We start from the raw sequence: 25,481 nt of genomic DNA on the forward strand, positions 1-25,481 counted from the left end.
ATAAATTACAAATGCATTGCATGCATAGATTGGTTTAGCAAAAAAAAAAGACAGTTAAAGAATATTGTTTATTTTGCATAAGGACCACGATGCAACAGGTGCAGCAGCCCCTCACATAATTTAAATGAACAAGTTAATCAGTTTCTGCCTGAATACTGTCCAACAATGATATTGAAATGGAAATTTTTCCTTTTAAAATTATTGAATTCTTTCAAGGATTAAAAATGATTAACTATAAGTGCTAAACTAACTGTTTCTAACTGCCAAATTTTAAATGAATAATTTCATTCTACAAATGTTTTTTCCCTTTTAGCATCGTCCCACACTTTGGGTCATTTTAATGTTTCTGTAGCCTGCAGTTCAAATGTTATCATATGCGTATTCTTATTCCTAACACTGTGTCCATGCCCCTGGTGACTCTGTGGTTAGCAGCATGAGAAAATTAAATGCTGGTGACGCATCGAATGGCTGATGTGTTGCTACATCTTAACAGTATCATTTGGAGTCGGCTGCACTGACACCTCAGGGGTGCATCTACAGCCACTGTATTATCCTGCCTTCAGTACAGGCTCAGAAAATATGGTGAATTGGTTGACCTTGGGAGAGGATTGAAAGAGACAAACACCTCAGCCGCTGAATGGAAAACACTGTTTTCCTCTCAGATTTTTAATTCTCAATTAGAAAAGTAAGATTGTGAATTCTCTGTTTTTTTTCTGTTTTGGAGAGATTCTTTTGTAAAGCAAAGATGATGACAGTCGGTTATACAGACAGATTTATACAGACATTTGTCATAATATTGCTTGGTTGAAGCACACCAGTCCCCGGCCTTTTCAGACAGTGAATGAATGGAGGGCTGCCAGCACACAGACTGTGTTGCGAGATTGTTGTCAGTTTTAACTACAGTCAGGTTTGCCAGATATCTCCATGTCTGAGGAGATTTAATTGGCTGTTGGATTTGGTTAGTGTTCATTCAATTTGAAATGGGCAAATTTGAAATGTAGTTGGTTTAAAGTCAGGCTATATTATTGTTTTTTAACTAGAAACGCTAGAAAAATGCCATTATAATCTAGTTAAGTTTATTTATTTGACATGGACATCACAATAGCTTTGGGACTGCAACATACAATTATGCACAGGCACCAGATGCACTGTGTTTAGTTTTTGTAGAGGAATGCTAAATTATTAATTAAACATATCCACAGGAGGCTTTTTTTTTAAAAAAAAGAAAAAAGTTAGAATATAAAGTTAAGATGTAAAGAAGAAAAGAAAGGAAAAACAAGAAAACAGACACAAACACATACATAAAAATACAAGTGTGTCTATACAGGGGTAGCTATTAGGTGTGAGAACAGTGTTGTTTCTCTTTTAGCCATGATTTAAGACCTCTGCTGAAAACATTAAAATTGTGTTGCATTTTCAACCCGGTGGGTAGACAGTTCCATCGTTCTGCTCCTTTAATAGAGAAAACTGATTGTCCAAATGAGGTTTTGCACATTGCAATGCGGCAGTTACCATTTATTGAGGTTCGTGCGCTGATTCTACTGGAGTGCTGGTGCCTTGTAACAAATTCATTAAGCAAGGAAGGAGCATGACCATGTAGGCATTTAAAAATAAGCTTTAGGTTGGAATAGCTTATGAAGCTTTCAAAACTGAACATATTGTGTTTCTCTAAGATGTGACAATGGTGCCACCTCATTGGTTTCTTGTGCATGATTTTTATTGTCTGATTATATAGTGATATGATGGCTTGTGACCAGGGAGTGATGCAGTATGATAGGTGTGAGAATATCATGGTATGCTGTTAAAAGATTGACTGCAAGGGCTTCCAGGAAAATGTAGAGCTTATTTTGAGTTCAGTATTCATTCAGTTCTGTTTCTCAAAGCTGCTGGCAGGCAAATATTTTTATTGAAAATGGGACTTAGCTGGACAATCGGACTATAGCTGTATTAACTTCAGTGACCATGAGCATATATGTAGGTGTCCTCACTGCTGCTTTGTGAGTTGATGAAATGCTCTTTTCCATGTGGACTTTTGCTACTCTACAATAATCCATTTATGTGATAGTAGATGGTTTTGCATTGAAAAAAAATCCTCTCTGGCAGTTCCACCTGGCAGTCTGCACCAGTTTGTTAGTTAGCTTAAACGAGACCTATTATGCTTTTCCTTATTGTCAGTCATATATATAATGTCAAAATGTCAGATGTTCATGTTAAAAGTGGCCGACGTGTCAAATAATGAGGTAAACATATGACCTGTGAACAAAAAGCACCGGCTTTTTGCTCGGTTTTCAAAGATATTTTCTACTTTCAGCCCGAGCCGACGTCGGCTCGTGACGGATTTCTTTATATGGTCATCTGCTCCACGTACAGCACATGTGTTCACTGCTCCGCTACGCATTATGGCATTTTTCCATTGTTTTGAGGGTAGTCACACTGAGCCATGACTCCATTACACAGCAGTGCAAAGTAAAATAACTAGTTTACCTGTTGGAGGTGTGCTGATTGTCTGCAGCTCTTTATCAAACATCATCATCATCGCTGTGACTGTTTCTGCTTGTACTATTCCTCCCTGCATTATTTCTAACTGAACAAATTTTCCAAATATGTTGTTGTCTCGATGAGGAACACGTTTCACTTCCTGTAAATTCTTCACAATAAAAGTGTCATGGTATGTGGTCATTTAAAAGCTTGTAATCTGAAGCAGTAAAGCGGGAAATGTTGGGTTTGCATCAGCGGTAACTTTACATGACTGTGATATGTGCTGCCCCTCGGCAGGCTTCCAGAAAGCTGGTCAATCAGAGCAGAGTGGGCTCATCGGGAGGGGGGCCTTAAAGAGACAAGGGCAAAGACTGCCTGTTAAGAGACAGAGGCTGAACTGAGGGGCTGCATAAAGGGCCAGTATAAGATAAATAAGGAGTTTTTAGAACTGTGAATCATGCAAAGCTACTCTAGTGGAGTCCAAAAATAAAAATTTAGAGCTGGAAATGAGCATGATAGGTCCTCTTAAAATCTTTTTATTGGGTGACAACACTGAATAACGACAAAATAACGGCTGCCTGTTTGTTTTACTTACTGTTGTCAAAGATAAAATTACATTTTTTCCAGTTTACAGTTCGTTCAGTTAAGGGCTGCAACTAATGATTATTTTCATTTTCAATTAATCTGCAGATTACTTTCTCACTTGATTAATTATTTAGTCTATAAAATGTCAGAAAGTAGTCAAATATGCCCATCACAATTTCCCAGAGCCTTAGCTGATGTCATCAAAGTGGTTGTTTTTTCCGAAGCAATATTTCAAAATCCCCCAAATTTGTAATTATAAATGCAAATTTTAGAAGCAAGAAACACTGAAGGTTTGGCATTCTTGCTTAAAAAATATGTAACAATTATCAAAATAGTTGCCGGTTTACCATCTACTGATTGACTAATCAGTGTTTCGAGTCTGGTTCAGTTTAAACAGTGTACAGTAAACAGATTCTTAAATACTCAACAGTGTAAAATACAGCCAATAGGAATGTGACCCCTCAGTCTCTTTTGTGTGTGCACCTTCATTTCAAGACTCCTCAGGTTCTGTCAGCCATGCCTTGCCCCTTCCCCTTGCTTCACAGGAGTCCTGTTATTGCTTTTTGCCTTTTTTTCCCTCCTTTATGCTCTTCCATCATGCCCCTGGGTGTGCATGGCTCTTTGACTAACGTGGCATATCTCTCTTGACTGTGATGCTCTTTGGCAGAAAATCAATACTTCACTTCTGGTGTGATATGGAGATAAGACTGTCATAATCCTGATGTTGTGCCTTTGTGGACTCTCATTCTCCCTCATAATTATAGTCAGTGATGTCCTTCACTGATATCATTGTTGCTGTAGCTGTTAGTCGTTTGCGAAGGAAGGAACTGCAGTATGTCTGTACAAACATAAGGTGTAGTGATGTGGTCAGAAAAACATTATTGTTTTTAACAAATACTATAGATTTTTCAGTCAACAACACTAAACAATATGTCTTATTCTTTATATTAGCTTACCTCTAATGGAAGAATTACATTATCCAGTCTGAGTAGCCCCCTGTCCACAAAAACAAGAGAGTGGAAAAGAAGTTATCCAGATGCACTTTATTGATCTGTTTGTCTTGGCCTCTGTCTTTGTTCTGCAGCTCTGGATACATGATTTCAGCTCCAGTTTGTTGTGTATTGTAATGTTCTTTAAATGCAACCCATAATTTATATAAATAACATATTGCTGTGTGTATAAATACAATATATATTATACCAGGGTGGTGTGTGTGTGTGTGTGTGTGTGTGTGCTTCCTTTGAATTTAGAAACATAAAAATTAATCTTACTTGCTTCCTGCCTTCAGGCATGTGTATTGTAAACCAATTATTAGACCTACTTATTAGAAAAAGAAATAATTAAAGATGAATCAGCCCGCCAAATGAATCCAAATGAATTTATATCCTAACTGCGTACACCTGAGGAAACCACTGAGGGAAAGGAATACCATATTGGCCCAAATATAAGACGAGCCACACACTTTTTCCAACAACTGTCTTTGAAAAAAGAAAAAAAAAAAAACACTTCCACACGAGTATCTTTGGGGAAGTTTCTTTGAGATACTATTAATCCTTAAAGCCTTTTGTCTTGTAAAAGTGAAATGATACTAGCAAACCTAAATCCCGCTTTTGTATAGCTTGTCTATCACTCACATACTCTTGCAATCCCCTGTCAGGCTCTTGTTAGAGGTTAAAATAATTTTTGCTAGCAGTTAGCATTTTTCAGACTGTTTTTTTCCATTCTGAGCGCCTCGTTATCTGTGAGAGCAGTAATTCTCGGTTGGTTAACAGACGGTTCAGTCCGCAGTCCGCTCCTGGAATATAATATTCACAAGTATGTTTTTAATAAGCATATAATCACCTGAAAATACGAACTGTGTTTTTGTTACCTAAGAATGAGCCCTTTATATCTACATAGGGAGCAGTCCTCTTCCACGAAGCCCGCCATGTTGCACCGTCATGTTTCTACAGTAGCCCAGAACGGACAAACCAAACACTGGCTCTAGAGAGGGCCTTGCATGTTTTTCGTGGGTTTCGTGGCCACCGTAGGTTCTCCTACGCAGTTGGTAAAGGAGCGGGAGGGGTATTCAGTTGGTTGCAATCTGCAACCTCACCACCAGATGCCACTAAATCCTACACACTGGTCCTTTAATGCTGCAGTGTGCGTTGATCAGCTGGTCATGTTTATCGCTGCTCCTCTCAGCTAAAGTTAGTCTCTGAGTGACGGAGTAGAAAGTTCACGATATACTTCACGTTCGTCATGCAAACGTAATTATTTAGTCATTAAATCAAAACATGCTTGCAATCGCTGCCTTTTGTAAAGATCAATTACAAGATAACTGTAAACTATCCAAGTGCTGTAACATTTCTGAATCGATGCAGAATATTCCACGTCCGCATCGCAACGCATCCAAGAATCGATTTTTTTCCCCCATCCCTACAGTGAAGTATGTTTCTGTACACATATGGGTGTGATATAAATGAAACTGTCAGTCTAAACAAAGTCGTTGCAATTGAGACGTTCAACCCCTGTCATCTGCTTCACATGAGATACAATTTTCTCTGTTTTTAGATTCAAATGCAATACCTTTATGCACAGTGTGACTTTGTGTATCTTTGGAAGTGGGGAAAATGAATTGAGAAGAAAACCTATTGGTTTTTCAGAGTGGGCTCAAGCTGACATTATTTTCATCTCATGAATTCATACATTTACATGGCTATTCCAATTTATTCAAAATTGAAAAACCAGAGAGGACTTGAGGGTGATGCATTGGTTCTTTTTGGTGACTATCTTTGCACTTGTTTTTCAAGGTTAAAGACTGTCCTCATCCATTGGGAGGCTGGCTCTACATGGTTTTATCATGGCTGGATATTTAGATGGATTCTTTGCACTGCTTTGTATGGAGGGAATTGACAAAGCTGAGAAACCCGACTCTTTCTTTCCTCAGCGCTCTCTTCACAGGCCGTGTCTCTTCTCTGCCTGCCTTACATCTGCGGGTTGCCTCTTGGTCTGATAAGCTCAGGCAGAGCAGAGGCTGTGGGTCACTCAATCAGCACTCTCTGCATGCTTTCAGTGCCAGCTCTCTCTTTTTTCTCCAAAGGCAAAGGAAACAACCTCAGCTGCCCACCTGCCAGGAGGAAATGAGTCACAGACAACCCCTGGACTTTTCCCAGAGGCTATTCTGTGGCCCCGCTCCAAGGCCACTGACACACATGCTCTGTCTTCATGGCTGCCCTGAAACCCACCTCAAAGCGGCTTTATTTAGTGCGATTTTTTTTTTCTCTAAAAACAGAAAATAGTGAAAACAGCCATCACAGTTTCTCATAGCCCAAGATTATTTTTTCACATTGCTTTTTTTGTGTGCAACCAACAGATAAAAGCTTGAGGCAGCAACTATTATTTGTTATATTTTCTTGATAAATGACTTACAGTACATGATTAACACTTGATTTTCTGTCAATCAACTAAATAGGTTAATTGTTTTTAGTGCTACTATAGTGTCTGCAGTGCTTGTTACAGCCACTGTATGCAGTAGAGAAATATTCCTCCCCTGTGTTACTGCCGTTTCTCATCTTCATTCTTGGTCCAATTTGGCATTTTTCTTAATTGTTCCTCTAAGCAGCCACAGACGGAGCAGTGACTTGAGACCAGTCGGTTGAACATAACAGGATTCTTTAATTCCCTCAGGTAATCTGGAGGGCATTGTTCAAGCTGAAAAAGTTGACTACTGTAATCCTCGTCCTCTGAGGTATTAAGGGTTTATACAAAAAGGAAAAAAAAAAAAAAACAGCCTGATTACCCATGTGCAGACCTGGGCTTTCTACTTTTGACTTTCTTATCAGCACGGAAGCACAAATGACTGTCGCCCTAGTCCTTGTAACACTCCCATCAGCTGTCTGTTGTACAGGTGTCAAAATGGGAGAAGTTGACGTTAGTAGTCACCTGTCTGACAATCCCGTGCACCCCCCCCCCCCCCCCACCCCCCCCCCTCCAACAGCCGTAGTGGGTAGCTGTCATTCAAGGCCATACTCTCTAAGAGAAATCATTTGAGCTTGGCTGGAGATGAGGAGAATGGAAGAGGCCCACTTAATATTCACAGAGCAGTACCACAGTGAATGGAAATGAGTGAGAGAGAGAGGGTGAAAGAAGAGAAGGAGGGGAGGGTGATGGTGGTGGTGTTGGGTGGGGGGGGGGGCAAAGAAAAACACAGACTGAAACAGAATGCAAAATTGCAGAAGAGAATTGGCAGCATGGTATTGGAAACAACTTATTTTCCAAAATGCTAATAATTCATGAGGTTGTGGGACATCGAGTTAGCGAGTGTGAAGATCTGTGGCCGCTCGCTGACTGCCTCAAAACTCATCTCTGTGCAGAGCTTTCAAAAATCCAGAAGCAGCGCGTGAAATCGTTGCAAACTGACACAGGATATGCAGTTGCCTACATAACAGGTTGAGCAGGGAAGTGCGGTTGATTTCAGCATGACAATGATCCGGTATTGGGTTGTTTTGGAATGAAGGAAGTAAATTGGCCCGCAGCAGTTTGTGTGATATTTTCACAGCAGGTTTGAAAGGTCTTGGGCAGAAAATTTTATAACTTAAACAGCGAGAGTGGCTATTATTTTTCTTCCCTTTCCCTCTCCTCCTCCTCCTCCTCTACATTTAATGTCAGCTGTACTCTCCTTTCACTAGCCTAACCTTCAGGTGCACACTTTGTAGTCTTCATGCGACTCATTGACTGCAATAAGACCGGGGAGATTGGTTAGGCTGCCTGCCGCAGACAGGATGCCAGATTCATTGTTGAGGTTGAGGCAGAACAATACTGGGAAGGATATCCTCTCATTTTCATGGTCACCTAGGGTGCCCAAAAAGCGTGGCTGCTCAGAGAAATGAGTCTTGGGGCTCCCACTTGTCCCCGGCACACACACTCCCCCCCCCCCCCCCCCCCCCCCCCCCACCTCCATCACCCCACCCGTTGCTACGCTAAATTAGAACTGCCTATCTTCTCCCTTCTCCCTGGTTCTCCCTCCCTTTCGCTCTCTCTCTCTCTTGCTCCATCTCTCTCCTTCACTCCTGAAGTTACAGAGGAGAGGAACAAGAGGAGGTGTCAGCTGACTGCCCCCCTCCAATCAGATAAGTTCTGATGGAAGTGTTTAGCAGCTGCTAAGATCAGATTTAGCCTGAGGGAGGGAGGGAGGGAGGGAGGGAGGGAGCAGGAGGCTGGAGCTAGGCAGTGCAGCATGGCTATGCACCGGTAAGGAGGCATGACAAGTCGGGCTCCATACCATGGACGAGTCCAGCATTCTGAGGAGACGAGGGTTACAGGTAGGCAAGCAAATGCAGCTCCGTGCCTGTTACTGCAGCTGTATGTGTGTGTGTTTGAGCTGCAGGGTGACTTTGTACTGTATATATGCTTGGTTTGTGAGGCTCCTCCATCGGTTGCTCTTCTTAACAGAACACAGTTAGGACTTTGAGACCTTTTTGTGTTAACACTTGGCAGTGCAGAGTGAGTGTTTCAGTAGATACTGAAGAGAATATTAAGGATATCCACCAACAGTTGACTTGTAAACAGGCTCCAAATGTTTTCATCAACACTACTTTGTTTATCTGTACGGTTATGGAAATCATAGTTTAGGTGGTTATGGATTTGCATCCGAACAGTGTTACTTTTAAACAACCTCGAATTATTTGTCACCTTTCATTTGCGTCAGCAGCTGTCAGAGGGAATGAAAGGTGTGTATTCACGGAGCTGAATTGATTATGCTGTGTGAAAGGCTTTCTTATACTTTATTGACTTTTTATGATAATGGAGCGCACAGCGTGTTCCTTTCAAAAAAATCTTGATTGAAGTGTAAGCTGAGTTCAAGACAACAGTCGAAACAAATGATCTATTTATTTGTATTATTGCTGCCATCACTCTGCGATAACATGAGATATAAATTGAAGTGGGAAGGGAGGAAAGAGTGTTCTGAAACATGAAATTGGATGTACTCCACACCTCAAGTCATGTCATTTTTTATCCAAGACCTTTCAGACATTAATCATTTCCTCCAGCCGAGCTGACAAACTCTGCAGTAGGTGTTACAGTAAGCGTAAATTGGACTTGATTCATAATTTTTACCCGCTGCAGTTTGGCCACTTCCAGAGTAAATTGATAAACATGTGTAAAAGGAAGCCTTTTTACAATTCAGCTCATACTACTGCATGTGTTTTGAATCACAAAGCCCCTGTGATCCATTGTATGTGTCATTTGTTTTAATTAGGCTGCTTTTTGCTGATGAATTAAACCAATAAAACTGCATTTATGCGCTAATTTTTGTTCATGATTAACAAAGGTATGTTTTGCTTGTTTGAGAATTTATTTCCCCTTTTTTTTATTTTATATAGCTGTTGAAAAAACATTTGACTTTCTTGCTCACAAATTTAATGTCAATGTGTTCCTCTGTGATTATGAATCTTATTGAAAATTAGAGTTTCTTTAATTTTTTTTCTTAATGGATTTCTCCACAGAGAGCAATTACATTTTTTTTTGTAATTACATTAATCAAAAGCTTCCAAACAGTAATTTTGTGCCCAGTTGCCCTAATCTCTGTTCCTTTTGTTGGACACCAGTACCTCCTTCCTTGCTCTTTTTCCACACAAGACATTGTATCAGACTTCTTTATGCGCCCCTTAAACCAATCGTAACGGCCGCTCCTGTGGTTGAGCTGCTGTAGCGCTCTTGCTCTCACATTCAAAAGGAAACATGGAAGTTAGTTTGTCAGGCAAATGAATGTAGCTGTTTCAGCCCCACAATTTCCCATTCATTCTGAGGCCAGGAAAGGGATGACATCATTCGAGTCTGACATTGTTTATGTTGAGTGGATGGCTAGAAATGGACTCTTACAAGAGGGCGTGGGGGCTTCTGGCCTCAAGGGAAATGTCGACAGATATTGACGTTACATTAGTATTTGGTTCTTCACTGTTTTGTTATCATGATGATGTGGTTGGTTTTACAAAGTTATGTTTTAATTTGAGCAGAAGAAGATACTAAAAGTTAAGTAGCATGTTATTTTCAGTTGTTTACATGTTGCAGCTTCCTGTGCATTAAGTTCTATTTCTGCCTCTCATCTAAAATGCCAAAATTTCACCAGATTCAAGTTTGGCGTTCATCTCCCAGTGTTGGTGACACCCTTCTAAAAAACATCACATATCACAACATCCTGAAATATTAATCTTTTTCTGCAATCTTGCTTGATGAGAATCAGTGCAGCAAAGCAAAGCAAGATATTTATGGTATGAGCACATTTGTGCTACTGGAAAAAAAAAACAACTTTTAATGTGGCATTCAGTAATGTTAAAGAATGTGAAAACAATGTCAGATTTTTTTGACTTGATCTTCAATCATGAAGAACAAGAAGGGAAAGCTTTTAGAGTGCATGTTGATGCCTAATGAACGTGACAGTGTGCAGAATTTATTTTTAGACTTGTCGAAAACAACCGCAGACTAACAAACAATACACGGGAGAATTATTGCTTCCCAGTATCAGACCCATTAATGAGTTCTCTAAATAAATGGTTCAGCTCAGTTCAGTCTATCAGTGTCGTCTGTAGCTTCTGCTCGCTTGTCTGGAGACAAATAAAGAAAGGTGAAGATTGAGACGGAGTAGAATTAGGTGAAGTTATATGTTGTGATGTTCTTGTAGCAGTGTGTTGAGTGACTTTTCTGGAATTTACTTATTTTATATATGTATTTCTGCTAAATACGAATGAGTGGATCATTTGCAGGGTGGTGTGATGCACTACTGTAATTACTTTCTCTATAAAAGTAATTAACTTAATTCCTACAAGAGAATGCTTCCAGTTTTAATTTTGTAGAATGTCAATAGACATATCATCAGTTGCTTAGTTGTATACCTTAATCTATGTGTGTTCAAAATATGTGTTAAACTCTTCAAGTGTAATGATCCAGATATGCTTGCTGGTGATTTTGAAGACAACTTAAATCCTTAGAAATATGTTAGTATCCGTATCAAGGTGTGTAATGATGATTTTCAAGTGTTACAAGCACTTCTGCAGTCTGGTATCGATGGCGCGTAGCCACTGTGTTCCCTCATTATATAGAATTTGTTGGATTTATATAGTTTTTAATGATCCCTATAGGAGTTACACATCCCCTTCATCTTAATTAGGAGCAGCCTGTCACAAGCTACTGCATTGCATTGTGAGCTTTACTGTACTTCTGACATCTAAGACACTGGCTCATAATAAAAGGTAGCTACCCAGATGAGTGCAGTGACACTGTGTGCCTCCGAAGAGCCGTTTGTGTGAAGTGTTGTGAGCCAGCTAGTGAGATACACCCTAGCTGACAAAACATGATGGTGTAGCGCCAGAGAAGCCATCTAGCTGCACAGTTAAGAGCATTTTATTAGAGCTGACCCATAAACCCTGTTTATATTAACATAACGGAGAGTAAAAACTTATATTCCAGTGAGAGAATCATTGAGATAGAGGTTTTTTGTGCTAATTTGACAACAATGACTACTGCTTTACTGAAGCACCAAGGAAAAGCTCTCATCTGGGAGAGACGAGTGAATAGCACAACCTTTCTTTAACTAGAAGAGGCAAGCAGCCTCTCTGCTGAAGTGTCCTTCTGTAAGAGGTTGAGTTTCTCTCAGCTCCAGCAGTCCTTTATTGTTGCTGTGAATGAGGTCAGATCTAAAGATGAAGTTCTCCTTGAGGTTGAATAATGACAGGAGGAGAACATTTGTCATCACCAGGAAGTTAAAATTGATAAGATTGTAATGCCACATGCTTGCAGTAACCAAACTATAGTACTTTGTGTTTTGAGGGTGTTTGAACAACTTGAAAACTCTTAAATAATTGCACAAGAACATATCTAAGAAGTTTGAATTTGATGTTTTTAAGTAATTTAAATAAACAGCTTCTTTTAACAGCTACAGAATAAGGCTGTGTGATATGACCAAATGATGGTCTGGTCTGTGCAGTAGAGACTCACAATGAGCTGAAGTGAGTGCACGTAAATAAGGTAAATAACATAAATAAACTATGTCTCTACCATGTTTTGCTGTCATTTATGGTCGTGCTAGTTTTTCTCCTCTGCTCTCTGTGATTCAGCGAGGGCGGGGCTGCACACACAGCGGAGCAGAGGAGAGGCAGTGAACCAGGTGAAGTACTCAAGCTGACGACAGCTACACTCCTTATGTTACTGTAAGTGCAATAAAAGCTTTGCAAGTAAAAGGCCAATAAGAGTAATTTATTACTGTAATACATGCAAAAGATGGACAGGCTCCTAATGAGGAAAAATATTGCAGTAAAGAGTGGGATTTGCAACACAATGAAATAAATGATAGAGCATAAAATGAAATGATAGTCGTTTTTCTATCGTCACATGATATATATCGTAATAACACACAGCCCTACTACAGAGGAGATGTCTATGCAGGGTGTGAACTGCAGGGGAGCCAGAGGGGGCTCGGTTAATAAGACATGAGCTCCCTTGAAAACATGATATGTGAAATTTTGGGGGGTCTCTAAAATATTGACAATATGCTATTTTTGCCATGCATTTCTATTTTTATGTATCTTCATCGTCATGGATCATACGTAAAAAATTAGGCTATTACTGATGTATGATTCATGCATGAGGGTGATTGATCACTAATTCACTTTAATAAAGATACCAGCATGCATGATATACTTGCCATCACCATCAAAGCGTGGTGGTGCAATATAATAAACTTCACTTACTCTAAAAAAAACTTTTAGTCCCACTCAGTCTGCGGATTACTCCGCATTTCTCCAAATCGCCATTACTCATTTCTAGTGGTCAGCATACAGATATGTCAAAAAGAAAACAAGGAAGCTTACTCGCAAATGTGGTCAAAATTGTGTATCCAAAATGAAATGGTGTACACAAAACTCCTGCTAATAGTGTTTAAAATTATATATAATAGCAGCAAACCACCTCTTTTTTGCTCTACTAGCAGATTAATGTGGTATAACAACCAGCACTCCATCTAACAATCTGCATTTCTATATCTCAGTTAATTATTATTCTGATCATGTTTTTGGCAAAGTTAAATTTTAACTCTAGTTTCCAACTCTGCGTCGCAGTGTTAGGAGGAATGTTGTAATTTACCAAAAAGCACATTCTTCCTGTTAAGTGACTGATTTAAATAAATCACCTTTCTGCTAATGGATAAATACAACTAATAAATTATAGATTAGTGGAGGTTTTTATGGGCGAAATTTGGCCATAAAAAAGTATAATATTTTGCACACAAGACGAAACAACAGGGGCACCCAAGAGAAGGATGGGGGGGTATCAAGTTCTGTTTGTGCTAAAATAATGTTGTTATGTGCTGTTAATGGATTTTATAGCATTTGTTTATTGTGTTTTTCATTTTTTAGTACACATTATTCGCCGTTATTTGTCTTGTGGCACCAGTTGTTAGCAACTCTCACTTGGAGTTCGCATCTTTCTGATGTCCTTAACAGCACTCACTGTTCAAATTGGACCCACGTCGTTGATATGCCGTTTCCATTTGCCAATCCTCTGTCATCTCTCCAGCTGTTCGTCCCCTCTGTTGTTCTAGTTTGTACATCACTTCTGTCATTTGCATTTGCTCCCATCAAAACTTCAACAGACGCCAGTCCACATTAAACAGTCGGTGAAGACGTCAGTTAGATGCAAATGCTTGTGACTAATATGCTAGAACAATAACAGTATTCATTTTGATAAACACAGTCTCATCAACTACAAGACAATGTGCAACAGCAATGACACGTGTAAACACAGTAATGTATCACCAAACAGTAATACGTGTTATCATATTCAACAGTATTAAACACATTTTGGCAAAAATAGAGCCACATATTGTTGAGTAAGATGTATATCATTGTTGTCTTAATGGACATAGTTAGCGATGAAAGCTTTCAAAGTATTAATAACTAAATTATAAAAAAATTGAACTGTCAAGATTCAATTGAGACTGGTAATCACCTTCCCTAAAACACAGCAGTTATTAGTGGCACCTTAATTAATGTTCACAATCTGCTGCTAGTATGACATAGTACATAACAGGTGTAGCCTACTGATTTAAACGCCTTATTTTTCAAAATATCGATATGATTTGCATTGGGATAAAATGCAATATCTTCCGAAATTGTCATGACACAATCAGCTATTGTAAGTCATTAAGTGATGTCTTTTCCTCACAGACACTGGCTGCAGAGAGCAATTTAACAAGACAGCAGCTTTATTTTAGCTTTTATGGAGTTAACATTAATTAGCTACAGGTGATATAATCTGCCGCCAGTGACATTTGTCATTTTAAGTGTTGTAAACGACAGCCTGCTACGTTTTTGCCTCAACTTTTCCCACTTGTAAAATGACGTGCTAGCAAACATACGATGTGATCGCTCAATCAATGTCACCTGCGAAGCTAAATAAGACTGACGCATCTCATCTCGTAATTATACATGAGGGTCTAAACAGTTATCTCACTCATTAAATGCGTGGCATGTTCTGTGTGAATTAGTGCCTCTGTTTGATTTCCCTGAAGCTAATATATTTCATAAAAGTGTAATAATTTCTCCTGACGTTACTGGAGGCACTCTTCATTTCAGGTGGGGGCCTCCACTATAATAAACTGCAGAAACCCTGCAATTTGTAGCTTGTGCGTTTGTAGCGTTCTTCTTCTCCAGTTCAATATGGAATAATATCACGTTAAAAATGTCAGGCAATAATTGTACATGTTCAGCGCTGCCACAGTTGAGAATATCTTCATTCATTTTGGCTTCAAGATTCAATTGTCATAACATTGAAAAAGGAGGTCCTCATTAACAAAGAGAGATGATTAAATCAGAAGAGTGTTATGCACAGTGCCGGTCATGAAATGATTTGTTTCCCTGTTACAACACTGGATGAGTCAGTGGATTAAGCATTTATGACACCTAACATCCTACTACAAAGAGAAATGTGAGGATGCCAACAGATTTAATCAGGAAAGCTTTCTAACTGTGTGCTCTGCTGTTGAATCTCCCTCTGCTGGCACAGGAATCAATATGTTTCAGATGAAGCTGGGCACGATGGTGGAAAATATTACTTCAGACAGTAGATTTGGATTCACTGGTGTAGTTGTCATGGTTAATACAAGTCATATGCTAACCCTATAGGAACTACATTCGATATAATCAAGGTCATTGAGTGTTTATGAATATCTACGCTGTTTGTCTCCCACGTCAGGTTAATAGAGGTCAATGTATGCATGGTTTTCAGTCCATGCTATAATGTATAATCAGTCTACTTCCTGTACTACACATGTTGGGAGCAGATAACTGTTTTTTTTTTCATCTATTTGACCTCTCCTAATCTCCAGATACACTTGAGGTCTCTGACTTTAAAGCAGGTTTAAATTTAAGCAAAGTCTTAATTACCTTTTCTAATTCTCATAGATATTCTAAAGAACAATTGGCTTCTTTCTTCATTCAAAGCATAAAAGAAATGAACAGTGCTCACCCAGTAAATGTATAAATGAACAGTCCCATACACACAGGTAATGGCAACTGGCCCTGTTTCCTGATAACAAACGATCTTAGAAGTTAAGAGCATCTTCTGAGAGCGTTTGTACAAGCTTTTTCCGTATGTTTCCCAAAGCAGAACTTAAAAGCAAACGCACACATATGCCTTTAAGTTAATAATCGAATTGCTTATATCACAAACAGCAAGTGTTTCAGTATTCAATGGGTGCTTAATGTTCCGTCAACAGTCAGTATGTTCCTATAAGTTTCATGAATATGCACGTCATCTATCTTAAATGTCATCCTTTTCTTTATTAAACCTAAGCATGTGGCAAACAACATATGCACTTGACAAAAAAAAAAAGAAAGAAAAGGGAAGATAGGGAAACTGAAAACAGAACATCAGGAAAGCAGCATCTCAGCCAGAGGCGATTTATAGTAGACAAGAAGAAGTAGAGGAAGACAAGGAAGACAGAAACTTATGGATGAATTGTGCAAATCAGTTTTTAAATACATTTTGTGTGTCTTTGTGATAGTTTAGTTCTTATTTTGTAATTTAAACATCAGCAATCATTTTACATCAAATGTCACGTAACAGAAAGCATCAGGGTTGATGATAAAATATAGACCTAAAAATCTCTTATACTTTTAGCCTTCTACATGTGAGTGTATGAGATACTTGTTAATTTATGATCCATTTCTATGGTGAATTTTATGATCATCTTAGTCTTAAAGGGAACATATCAGGCTTTTTGGGATTTTCTGTAATTTTTATACGTTAAAATGTCAGATGTCTATGTTAAACATGGTCAAAGGTCTAAAACTTGAGGTGAACATATTTAAAAATGCTGAGTTCAGTCTGCTGTGAACGCTCCTTGTGATGACGTCAGATTGTTTGTGCATGCCCACAAAACGCCACTCGAATCTGTAGTCTTTGTTGTTAAGGTTGTTTCACAGGTTGTTCACATTGTCTGCTCTCATATATCAGATTGGACTCTGGCACGAATATGTACGGATGTATTTGAGAAGTTGACATTTTGAGTAAAGAATAAAAAAAAAAAAGAAGTGAAATCTGGCTACTACTGTTTGTTTACGTAGCCTCTGGAGCCAGCGGAAGTCTGCAAAGGGGCAGCTTCCTGAAGCTCAAAACAGAGCGGTCTCATCGGGAGGGGGGCCTGAAAGAGACTGGAGCTAAAACAGCAAGTTTCAGACAGGCTGAACTGAGGAGCTGCATAAGAGCCAGTATACGATAATTAAGAACTTTTTTGAACTGTAAGTCATACATAGATATTCCAGTGAAGCCCTGGAATATAAATATAGACCTGTAAATGTGCATGATATGTCCCCTTTCAAATGATTCAGGGAAATAGGGCGCTGATCTTTACTGTGTTAGTCTAGTTTTGTGTGATATTTACCTGTGTAGTAAGTTCACAAACACTTTAGGTTATCATGTCTGTTTTTTGTCTTAAATTTGTTTTTTTGTCTTCATGAATAAAGAAAGTGCATCCCACCGCTGTCTCCTTATAACCAGGTTTCAGACTAGTCATTGAAAACGACAATTTAGTGGTCCATGAGAAGTTATTACTGGTTTCCTAACAGCATTGTTCTCGAGACTGTAGAGACAAAACATTAAACATTTATTTTTAGATTTTTTGTGTCTATTTGTCAGCCTACAATCTTTCTCCTTATTAAAATTACATGTTGCTCAAAGGTCCAATTTGCTGAATGTCACCAATGAAGGTTACCAACGCTGAATCGGTTTAGCCTCTAGTCAAGTTGATCCAAAGTGATCATGCTTAATAATTACAGGCAAACTGAGCTAGCATCCAGATGCAGTAGGAACGATTTGGTTGATTTTAACCACTTTAATGTCACTCAAGGTGATGATTTGATAACATTATGACTAAATATGAGAATAGGGATTTTCCTGCCAGCACACCACAGTAAAATCCAAGTACACTTTTGATCTTGAGATGTAGGAAAATCCAAAATAAATCAAGGGGAATTATTAATGAAGCATTACACATAGGCTTTTTTAGAAGAGCACTACCACAGCTTTGATGTGATGTCTTGGAGATTAAATGTTGTTGCTTGAAGTTATTCGCTGACATTTTGCCTGGTGGAACAATAGACTATCTCTAGTTCATCATGTCAGAATTGTTATCTATCAAGCACTGAAAAGACTACTGGATAAACAAATGCTCAAGCACACAAGGTTTACTTTCATTATCGGTTTGTTTTCCTGACTCTTTCAAGGATGAACGGTTTTCATGCAATTACTCTCAGCTTGTATTGCCTAATTGAAAGCTCTAAAACCTATCAAGGGTTATAAAATTTAATGGAAATACTTGTATTTATGGTACACATTATGCTGAGTTTGAAATGTAAACACGTGTGAGGACTTTGGCTTCACTAATTCAGATCTTGGATGTTAGTTTCAAACTGAAGGCTTTTGTTTGTCATTTGTGCACAGAACTCATGCCTTGAAGCTTGCTAGATGTCAGCTGTAAACTATAACTCTAAAGCAAGGGATTTGATTTAAAAAAAGTTTTTTTGTTTGTTTAAAAGGTTATTGAGTGTGAGATAGAATACTTTCAGAATATGCTGAACCATGAACAATAACAAATAATTTAGTTACAAAGAAAGACGCACTACCCAAAGCTTTGATGAGGGGTATTTCTAGCAAAATTATCAAATTATAAATTGTATACATGTCTATAAATGTCTTATTTTGTCTGAATAATAGTCCAAAACCCAAAGATCTTCAGTTTACTATCATGTATGACAAAGAAAAGTGAAAATATTATCACAAATTTACATGAAATGATTCGATGACAGTCTCTAGACTGACAGACCCTAACCCATTGTATTCACCTCTCCTGCCTGGTCTTGGTACCAGTGATATTGTGAGTCAGAAACAGTATTTGACCATGACATTGGTACACAGCTCAGGCTCCAGTCTGAACACATCCACAGAAATGTCTTTTAAAGGGATAATAAATCAAGAGGTGAAGTCCAACACCACACAATTCCTGCTAATAATACTGAAGTTGACCATGATGGGAAATACCACAGCCTGTAAATCCTGTTTGGTAAAAATGGATCTGCTGCCAAAAAATGCAGAAATGACCATATCTTGTGTTGGAGACCCATTTTTAACAAATGTTCACTTTCAGCACTAACCTCAGTCGTAGACGTCGAATTTATCAATTCCTGGGGGGTGCCGGATATCCCTTAACAACCCCACCCAGGTAGTGAGAATGAACACACAGCACAATCACCACTCATGATGATGCCACACTTTGAAAACTGCATTTAAACGTATATATTTATTATGTAGTTATTCAGTTCTTGCTGGAGATCTTTCTGAGTAAAAAAAATCCTGGCACAACAGATCAGCATAAGCCTAGACAAAACACTATGGGACACTATACATAATATAAGAAATCATTAGTAAACCTTGCATTGCTTGCGATAATTAGCCTACATTTATATAAAAACTATAGACAGTACAGTCAGTACAGTACAGCCTTCTTCAGCCACCTGTGGAGGCGGGAAGTCAGTCGCAGTCCTGGATGTTTAGGTGCCACAGCGAAACACTGACTTGTACTATAAAACCTCTGTTTTTTAAAAAGTTTAGTTTTTAAGGAACTGAAAGCATTACACTAGCTGTAAAAACCTTGGTTTGAAAGTTATTGTGTACATGTTTGAGCCAATCAGTCAGGCAGTGGTACACAAGGTGGTGCAAGTTGACGATATCAGTGTATCGTGTGAAAGAAGTGAGTCAAAACTGCTCACAATTCCTGAGCTCCTGAACACTCACGGAATCAGCGCCTATGACCTCTGTAGGGCTGGATATCGGTACTCAGTACCTTTTAAGGTATCGGCAGAAATAACCCATTACCAATTCTCCAGTCAAACGATATCCTTTTTGTACCCAGATCTAGAAAAAAATGACTATTTGTATGGTTTTGCTTGCAGCCAGTTACCGCAAGCATTTTGATTTAATGCAACATGTGATTGGCCCACTACTGCAGCATCTACAATCCATACAGTCAGTGGTGATAATACTTCATTATACAGTTATTTAATAAATATTTCAATGATTTGAACACTTTCAAAATGTATTTGTGTAAAATCATTTGGATGGGGGGGATGCTTCCATTCACATGATGGGTTTCGAATTAAGTACTCTATTTGTATCGGTATCACTTTAAAGGTACTGGTATTGGTACTGGTATCGTAATTTTTAAAAAAACACCCAGCCCTAGACCTCTGTGACAATTGCATTTCCTGTGACTATATAAATAATAAATAAAAGCTACCCCGTGTTTTGCCGGTTGAATGCTTTTAACGTGAACTAGCAGCAGGAGGAAATGTTCAGTTTGCATCAGCAGTCACTTAACACGGCTCTGACGCAGCTATATCACGACAGAACAGTAAACGTTAAGGCTGATCTCAGTGACATAAAATTACAAACTGTAACGCTAGATTACATGATTTGTTGTACAAGTTTCCTATGAATCCCTTGTGCGTAGGTAGGCAATTTGAATCCCACACGGGAGTGGCGGATGCCTGACTACAATTAAAACATCTATATTGTGAGCTAATTACTGAATGTTAATATACTGAAATATATTCACAGTTCAAGGATTACAGCAGCAAGTATGGTAGTGGGCTATAATGTTGTTAAGTAGACTTATCATCTCTGTATGTTGAATTAGTTTTACCTTTTGGGAACTTTTGATTACTTCTGTAAGTTTTTTGAGTTTCTGGTGTCATGTTTTTGCATAATCTTTTGAAAGAGACCTTTGTTTTGTAGTTGTTTTGCTGTAATAAGTGGATTCATTTGGTTTCCCAATGTCTGTTATATCAGAGCTGCTTTATTTATACGAGGACACCCAATTTTGTGACAAACACAAAACCAAACATCCTTGAGGGAGAGCATGAGTTTGGATGTGTCTCACTGCTCTGTTTCATTAAAACCATGTCACGCAGTGCACTTTGAATATGCAGTGCGGGACTGCTTGCTGTCAGTAATAGGCCGCTTTCTCTGCACAAGCTCTGCTTACTCAGAAAGGTGTCATAAGTGTCAAAAATCAAAAGCGTAAATGGGTAAGTCATCTCAAGACAATTTATTTCACTTTATGTAAATACTTTCCTGAGGCAGAAATTGGTGTTTTTTATTAGATTTTTCTATTATTATCATGTTTTTGCTCTCGAAATTGTCTTTGTATTATTACAGTAGACTTCACACTGTGATTTGATGTGCTGTGATTGGTGGATATGCCATCAGTGTAAGTCATTCCCTGCTGGTAATTAGTGTTGTGTGAGCTGCGGTCATGTCTCCTAAGGAAACTCTGTGCCCTTGGTCTTCTGTAGGCAGCAGGGGAAGCCAGACATTAAGCCCTAATTGATAGCAAAGGGAGAGTGGGGCTTAGCACTTTTACTGCTGACTGGAGAAGCCAATACACATCAACTCAATGTCCTACACGGTATCAGACAAAGGATCTCACCCTTATCAGGTTCTTATTAGACAATGAAATGTCTAATGATCAAATCAGTAGGATTAGGAGTCACAAAACAAAACAGATCCAAAGCCTGGATATTTTATCCTTTTACAGCTAAAGGACACATCAGTAGGGAGGGATTTTGAATAATCAGAGCTGGAAAGCTTTGTATTTGTTTCACACTGCTGATATAAAAGAGCACAGGGAAATGTTGTGAGGGTGATAAAACAACCTGCTTCTCTTCAAGAAACTACTGTAATTAAACAAACTATACTGTTAACTCTAAAGGGGATACAGTGATCTGTACATGGTGTGCTTCTGTCTGTAATATCACTGTCACTGTGGCTGCTGTTGGTATTTGGTTTGCATGGCTGTCCATGTGGCACTGACACATCAACAGATGTTGCAACAGCAGCATGATTTGTGGAAGGCTGTGTTTTACTTATAATTTATTCATTTCAGGCCTGCCACAGCAGCTTTCTAAGAAATATGTTCTTTGGAATGTTTAAATGAAATGCATCATTAAATTTTCCATGAAGGAGCTGGAAAACAAATTTCCAGGTGTTCTTGAGATCCAAACCACAGTGTACGAAGGGGATGTTTGGGGACAAAAAAGAAAACGTGCCCAGTTCTCTCTCTATAGCCACTTGAGTAGACTTATCCAATGGTCAGAGCACAATTTGAATGGTGTAGTTTTCTAAAATTGTCAGTCACAAACTGAATTTAACAAGAGGTAACATTACATGATATAACCAGTAGCATATTATACACATGCTGTGTTCTCACCTTTTACATTCACTGCTAAGACATGACCTTGTTAACCTTTAAAGTCACAAAAAAAGTAACAAACATACAGATATATTGCAACAATACTCTTTCTCAAGTCCTGGAGCCTAAGTACTATAAGTCTTCAAATGCTTTTTGAATGGGAGTCAGTTGGAGTCAGCATCTAGTGGCTGTCAGTGGCATTGCACTTTAAGGTCCTTCTGCTCTGTTCTGTGGGTAGTAGTTTCCAGGTTGAATTTTTCAAGGCTGACTATTGCTGATTGGTCAAACACAGACACAATCCCAAAAATTAGCAGTTTAATATCACACAAGACTAAGAAAACTTGCAAATATTCACATTTGAGAAGCTGAAATCAATTCATTTTTGGTATTTTTCTTAAGAAATGATTTGGACAATTAATAGATTATGAAATTTGTTGAAATAAATAGGTTTTTAGATAGAAGACTTTATATATTGTGTTAAACATTTTGAGTCAAAAGGTATTGAATGACTGCAAGGACTTTGCAATATTGCACATGTTTGCCAGCAGTATTATCCTTCAAGTAACAAGCCTGTGAGAACGTGTAATCCCTCAAGAAATCAATGAGGGCATTGTTGGTGCTTTTGCTGGGCTATTCCAGTACACACAGTAAACCCTGACCTCTGTGTAACTCTGCCTGCTACAGTTGGCCTGAGCAACAAATGTACAGTATTGTCTTTAATTAAAGAAATTAAAAGAAGGTAAACAAACCAGGGCTACCCCCTAAACACTGAGGATTTGAATCAGTAGTGGAGAAGCCCCCCAGTGGAAGTACTTTGATTCTAGTCAGGGATCTTTGTTGCTCTGTCTCTGCATTTGTCAACTGTTATTTGACAGAGATACTGTCAGTATCAATAGATAGTTTACAGTGTGATCTGCAATTCAGCTGACAGAGCTGTCAGGAGCCATGCAGGGGAGGCGCTCCGTGTTACACTAAGATGCACACTTTTTATTTTATTCACAGTGTGGACTGTACTGTAACTGGTCAGCAGGCATAAATAATTGTATTTCTCATAATTGTAGGTAAGGTGTATTAAAGAAACAACATCTGCAACATTGTAATATTGAGTATTTATCAAAATTTTAAAAAATAACAAAAGCAATTCCCTTGAAAAGTCAAATGTTTGCCCTCTGATTCGACTTTTATACCTTTCTATTCATGCCTGAGTATTAACCTGACTTTATAAAGTGTATGCAGTCCAATGCAAACTAAACAACCATTAAATAAACACATTGCTCAAGACAGGAGGGCCAACTCCGCAGGTCAAGACTCAGCAGTTTACCTTCACCTGAAAGATAAGGGACACTCTTTCAAGGACAACGTACATATTTTGGATAGGGAGGAATGATGGTTTGAAAGAGGAGTGGAGGAGGCTATCTAGGTCAAAGTAGAGAAACCGTCCCTCAACAGAGGAGGAGGCCTATGATTCCACTTACCCCCCACCTACAGTGCTGTCCTTTCATCTCTTCCCAGGAGACTTAACAACCATTCACATTTGGCCTCATTTGACAACTCCAACGACTGTCATTTACACTTTGGCTCAGGTGACTCCAACGACTCTAATGACTGTCGTTACGACGGCCAGGAGCACTAATGAACCAAGTGGTATCAATTACCTTGATAACGACCCCGGAGAGGTTTAATACCTGGGATTCCCCACCAGTCAGTTAGAACTGAAGAAGCCCCAACATCTTCAAGTATCTGCAACCAAGTCCAGTTGCCCTCAATTCAACCCTGCTCAGATAACCATGACCTGGATGACTGAGAATCTTCACAGACTCTTAATTTACACTTGATTTAGACCAGGTGTAAAGTAAATGTTTGGGGTTTTTTTAAGAATAAACCTCCATGTTCAAATATATGATATTTTTTGGGGGGGCTTTTTATGACCTTATTGGAGAGTCACCAGTATATTGATGACAGGGAATGAATGGAAAGAGAGATGCAACAGAGGTCCCCAGTTGGACTCAAACCAGGAATATTGAGGTTCATGATCAGCAGCCACCAGGACACCTTGTAAAGTAAACATTTATTGATTGAACTGGACTTTGAATAGACTGCTTAAGGAAAGCAGTATTTTACAGAGAGTCTAGCATAAACTAATTGTCACAAGTGATCAGTGAAAAGAGTTGGCAAGGGGAGACACATTTTCCCAGTATTTTCAGCATTGTGCTTGGGGTCAATGTCCTCATTTGAAACACTGTCAGAGACTACGGCCTTGGTCTTGATGGTAAAATGCTCCTGTTCACTTGGTTCAGCCATTATGTGATTTTAAGTGAACGCTTTTAAATCCAGATGCTTTCTATGAAAGTTATTACCGGCTTCTCTGTGATGGGATGTAGCAGCTTACACCTGCTCTGTGATATCCTTCCATATGGTGGCTGTTTGTGAAGCTGTAAAACCGCTGTTACTGCAGCAGAATAATGGGCTTTTTGTGTTTTTTAAAAGAATATAAATCTCCCTTAAAGCGTTTATGATCAATATCTTTTACCATAACAATGTATCAAATGACAGTGTGTAATGTCAGAGGTATGGCTCGCAGTGATGAACCTACAGAGAATTGTCAGTGACTCTGCAGCTTCCCTCGGCTTTACTGAGCTTTATAACGAGTTTCAGCTTATTGTTTAGCTGCCCGGCTGCAACTTTACTGTTTTGGTTCACTCTCACAAATCTCATAGTGTCACTTTTGGCCACAGCAGGCAGCTGTTTTCAGAGAACAAGCTCTAAAAACTCAGCACCAAACGGCAAACAGACGTAGTTGGCAACTAGCTGGTGACCATAGTGGAGCATTTGGCAGCTAAAGAGCCAGATATTTCCCTCAGGGGTTGGTACAGAGCAAAACAGCTAAAACAGAGTGAATATTGGACTTAGATTTACCAGGTGGACAGAAACACGACTCCACATGAATGATAACGTTACTCCATGACTGATGTATGTAGAAATAAGCAACTGTTTGCTATCAAGTTCACTGTATCAACTTAAAAGATGATGTCAGTGTTGTGCTCAGAACTTGTTACTGCTGAAAACAAGTGGCCAAAAAATCAGTTAATGCATGTTTAACATCCACTTTCTTAATTTTGTTCTTCTAATTTTGATGTGATTTTGTTTTTCTTTATTGACTGTGGTGTTTCTGAGGCTGTATCACTTTTTGCAAGACACATTTCCGCTTGTCATTCCTGAGAAATAAACATACATATGGGTATCATCACATCTATACTGACAGCTATCATGAATCTGGCAAATTTACCAGCTTTGCACAAATAACCATGTAACCTTTTCAATGCTACATATCTGTAACTGATTTTAAGTTGTGAATTTATTTGTGTACTTATAACTCTTCTCTTTTCATTTACAGAAGGAGCTGAGTCTTCCTAGAAGAGGCAGTTTGTAAGTACCCATATATGTGTTACATAGACATACAGTATACTGTTTAGAGAGGGGATGTTTTCCATCTGATTGCATCTCAAAGCTGGTTTACTCCTGGCATTAACATGCATCTTGGGTGATCCGATCTCAAGTGGACAGTTCTAAGTACATCTGTTCACATCTGGCATTAGAATGTGTCTCCAAACGAGTCTCGAGTGACCACTTGTGATCG

The 25,481-nt window shown here is 38.8% G+C and overlaps 1 protein-coding gene across 3 annotated transcripts in view; it reads left to right on the plus strand.

Moving 5' to 3' along the window:
- mast4 (microtubule associated serine/threonine kinase family member 4) overlaps window positions 1-25,481 on the plus strand; it is a 104,364-nt gene that overhangs the window by 27,021 nt on the left and 51,862 nt on the right. For all 3 annotated transcript variants that reach the window (XM_042394450.1, XM_042394451.1, XM_042394452.1), the window contains exon 4: window positions 25,239-25,270. In XM_042394450.1, the coding sequence (XP_042250384.1) occupies window positions 25,239-25,270 (32 nt within the window). The remainder of the gene's footprint in view (window positions 1-25,238; window positions 25,271-25,481) is intronic.

Source organism: Thunnus maccoyii, chromosome 19, assembly GCF_910596095.1.
Source record: "Thunnus maccoyii chromosome 19, fThuMac1.1, whole genome shotgun sequence".
Taxonomy (NCBI): domain Eukaryota; kingdom Metazoa; phylum Chordata; class Actinopteri; order Scombriformes; family Scombridae; genus Thunnus; species Thunnus maccoyii.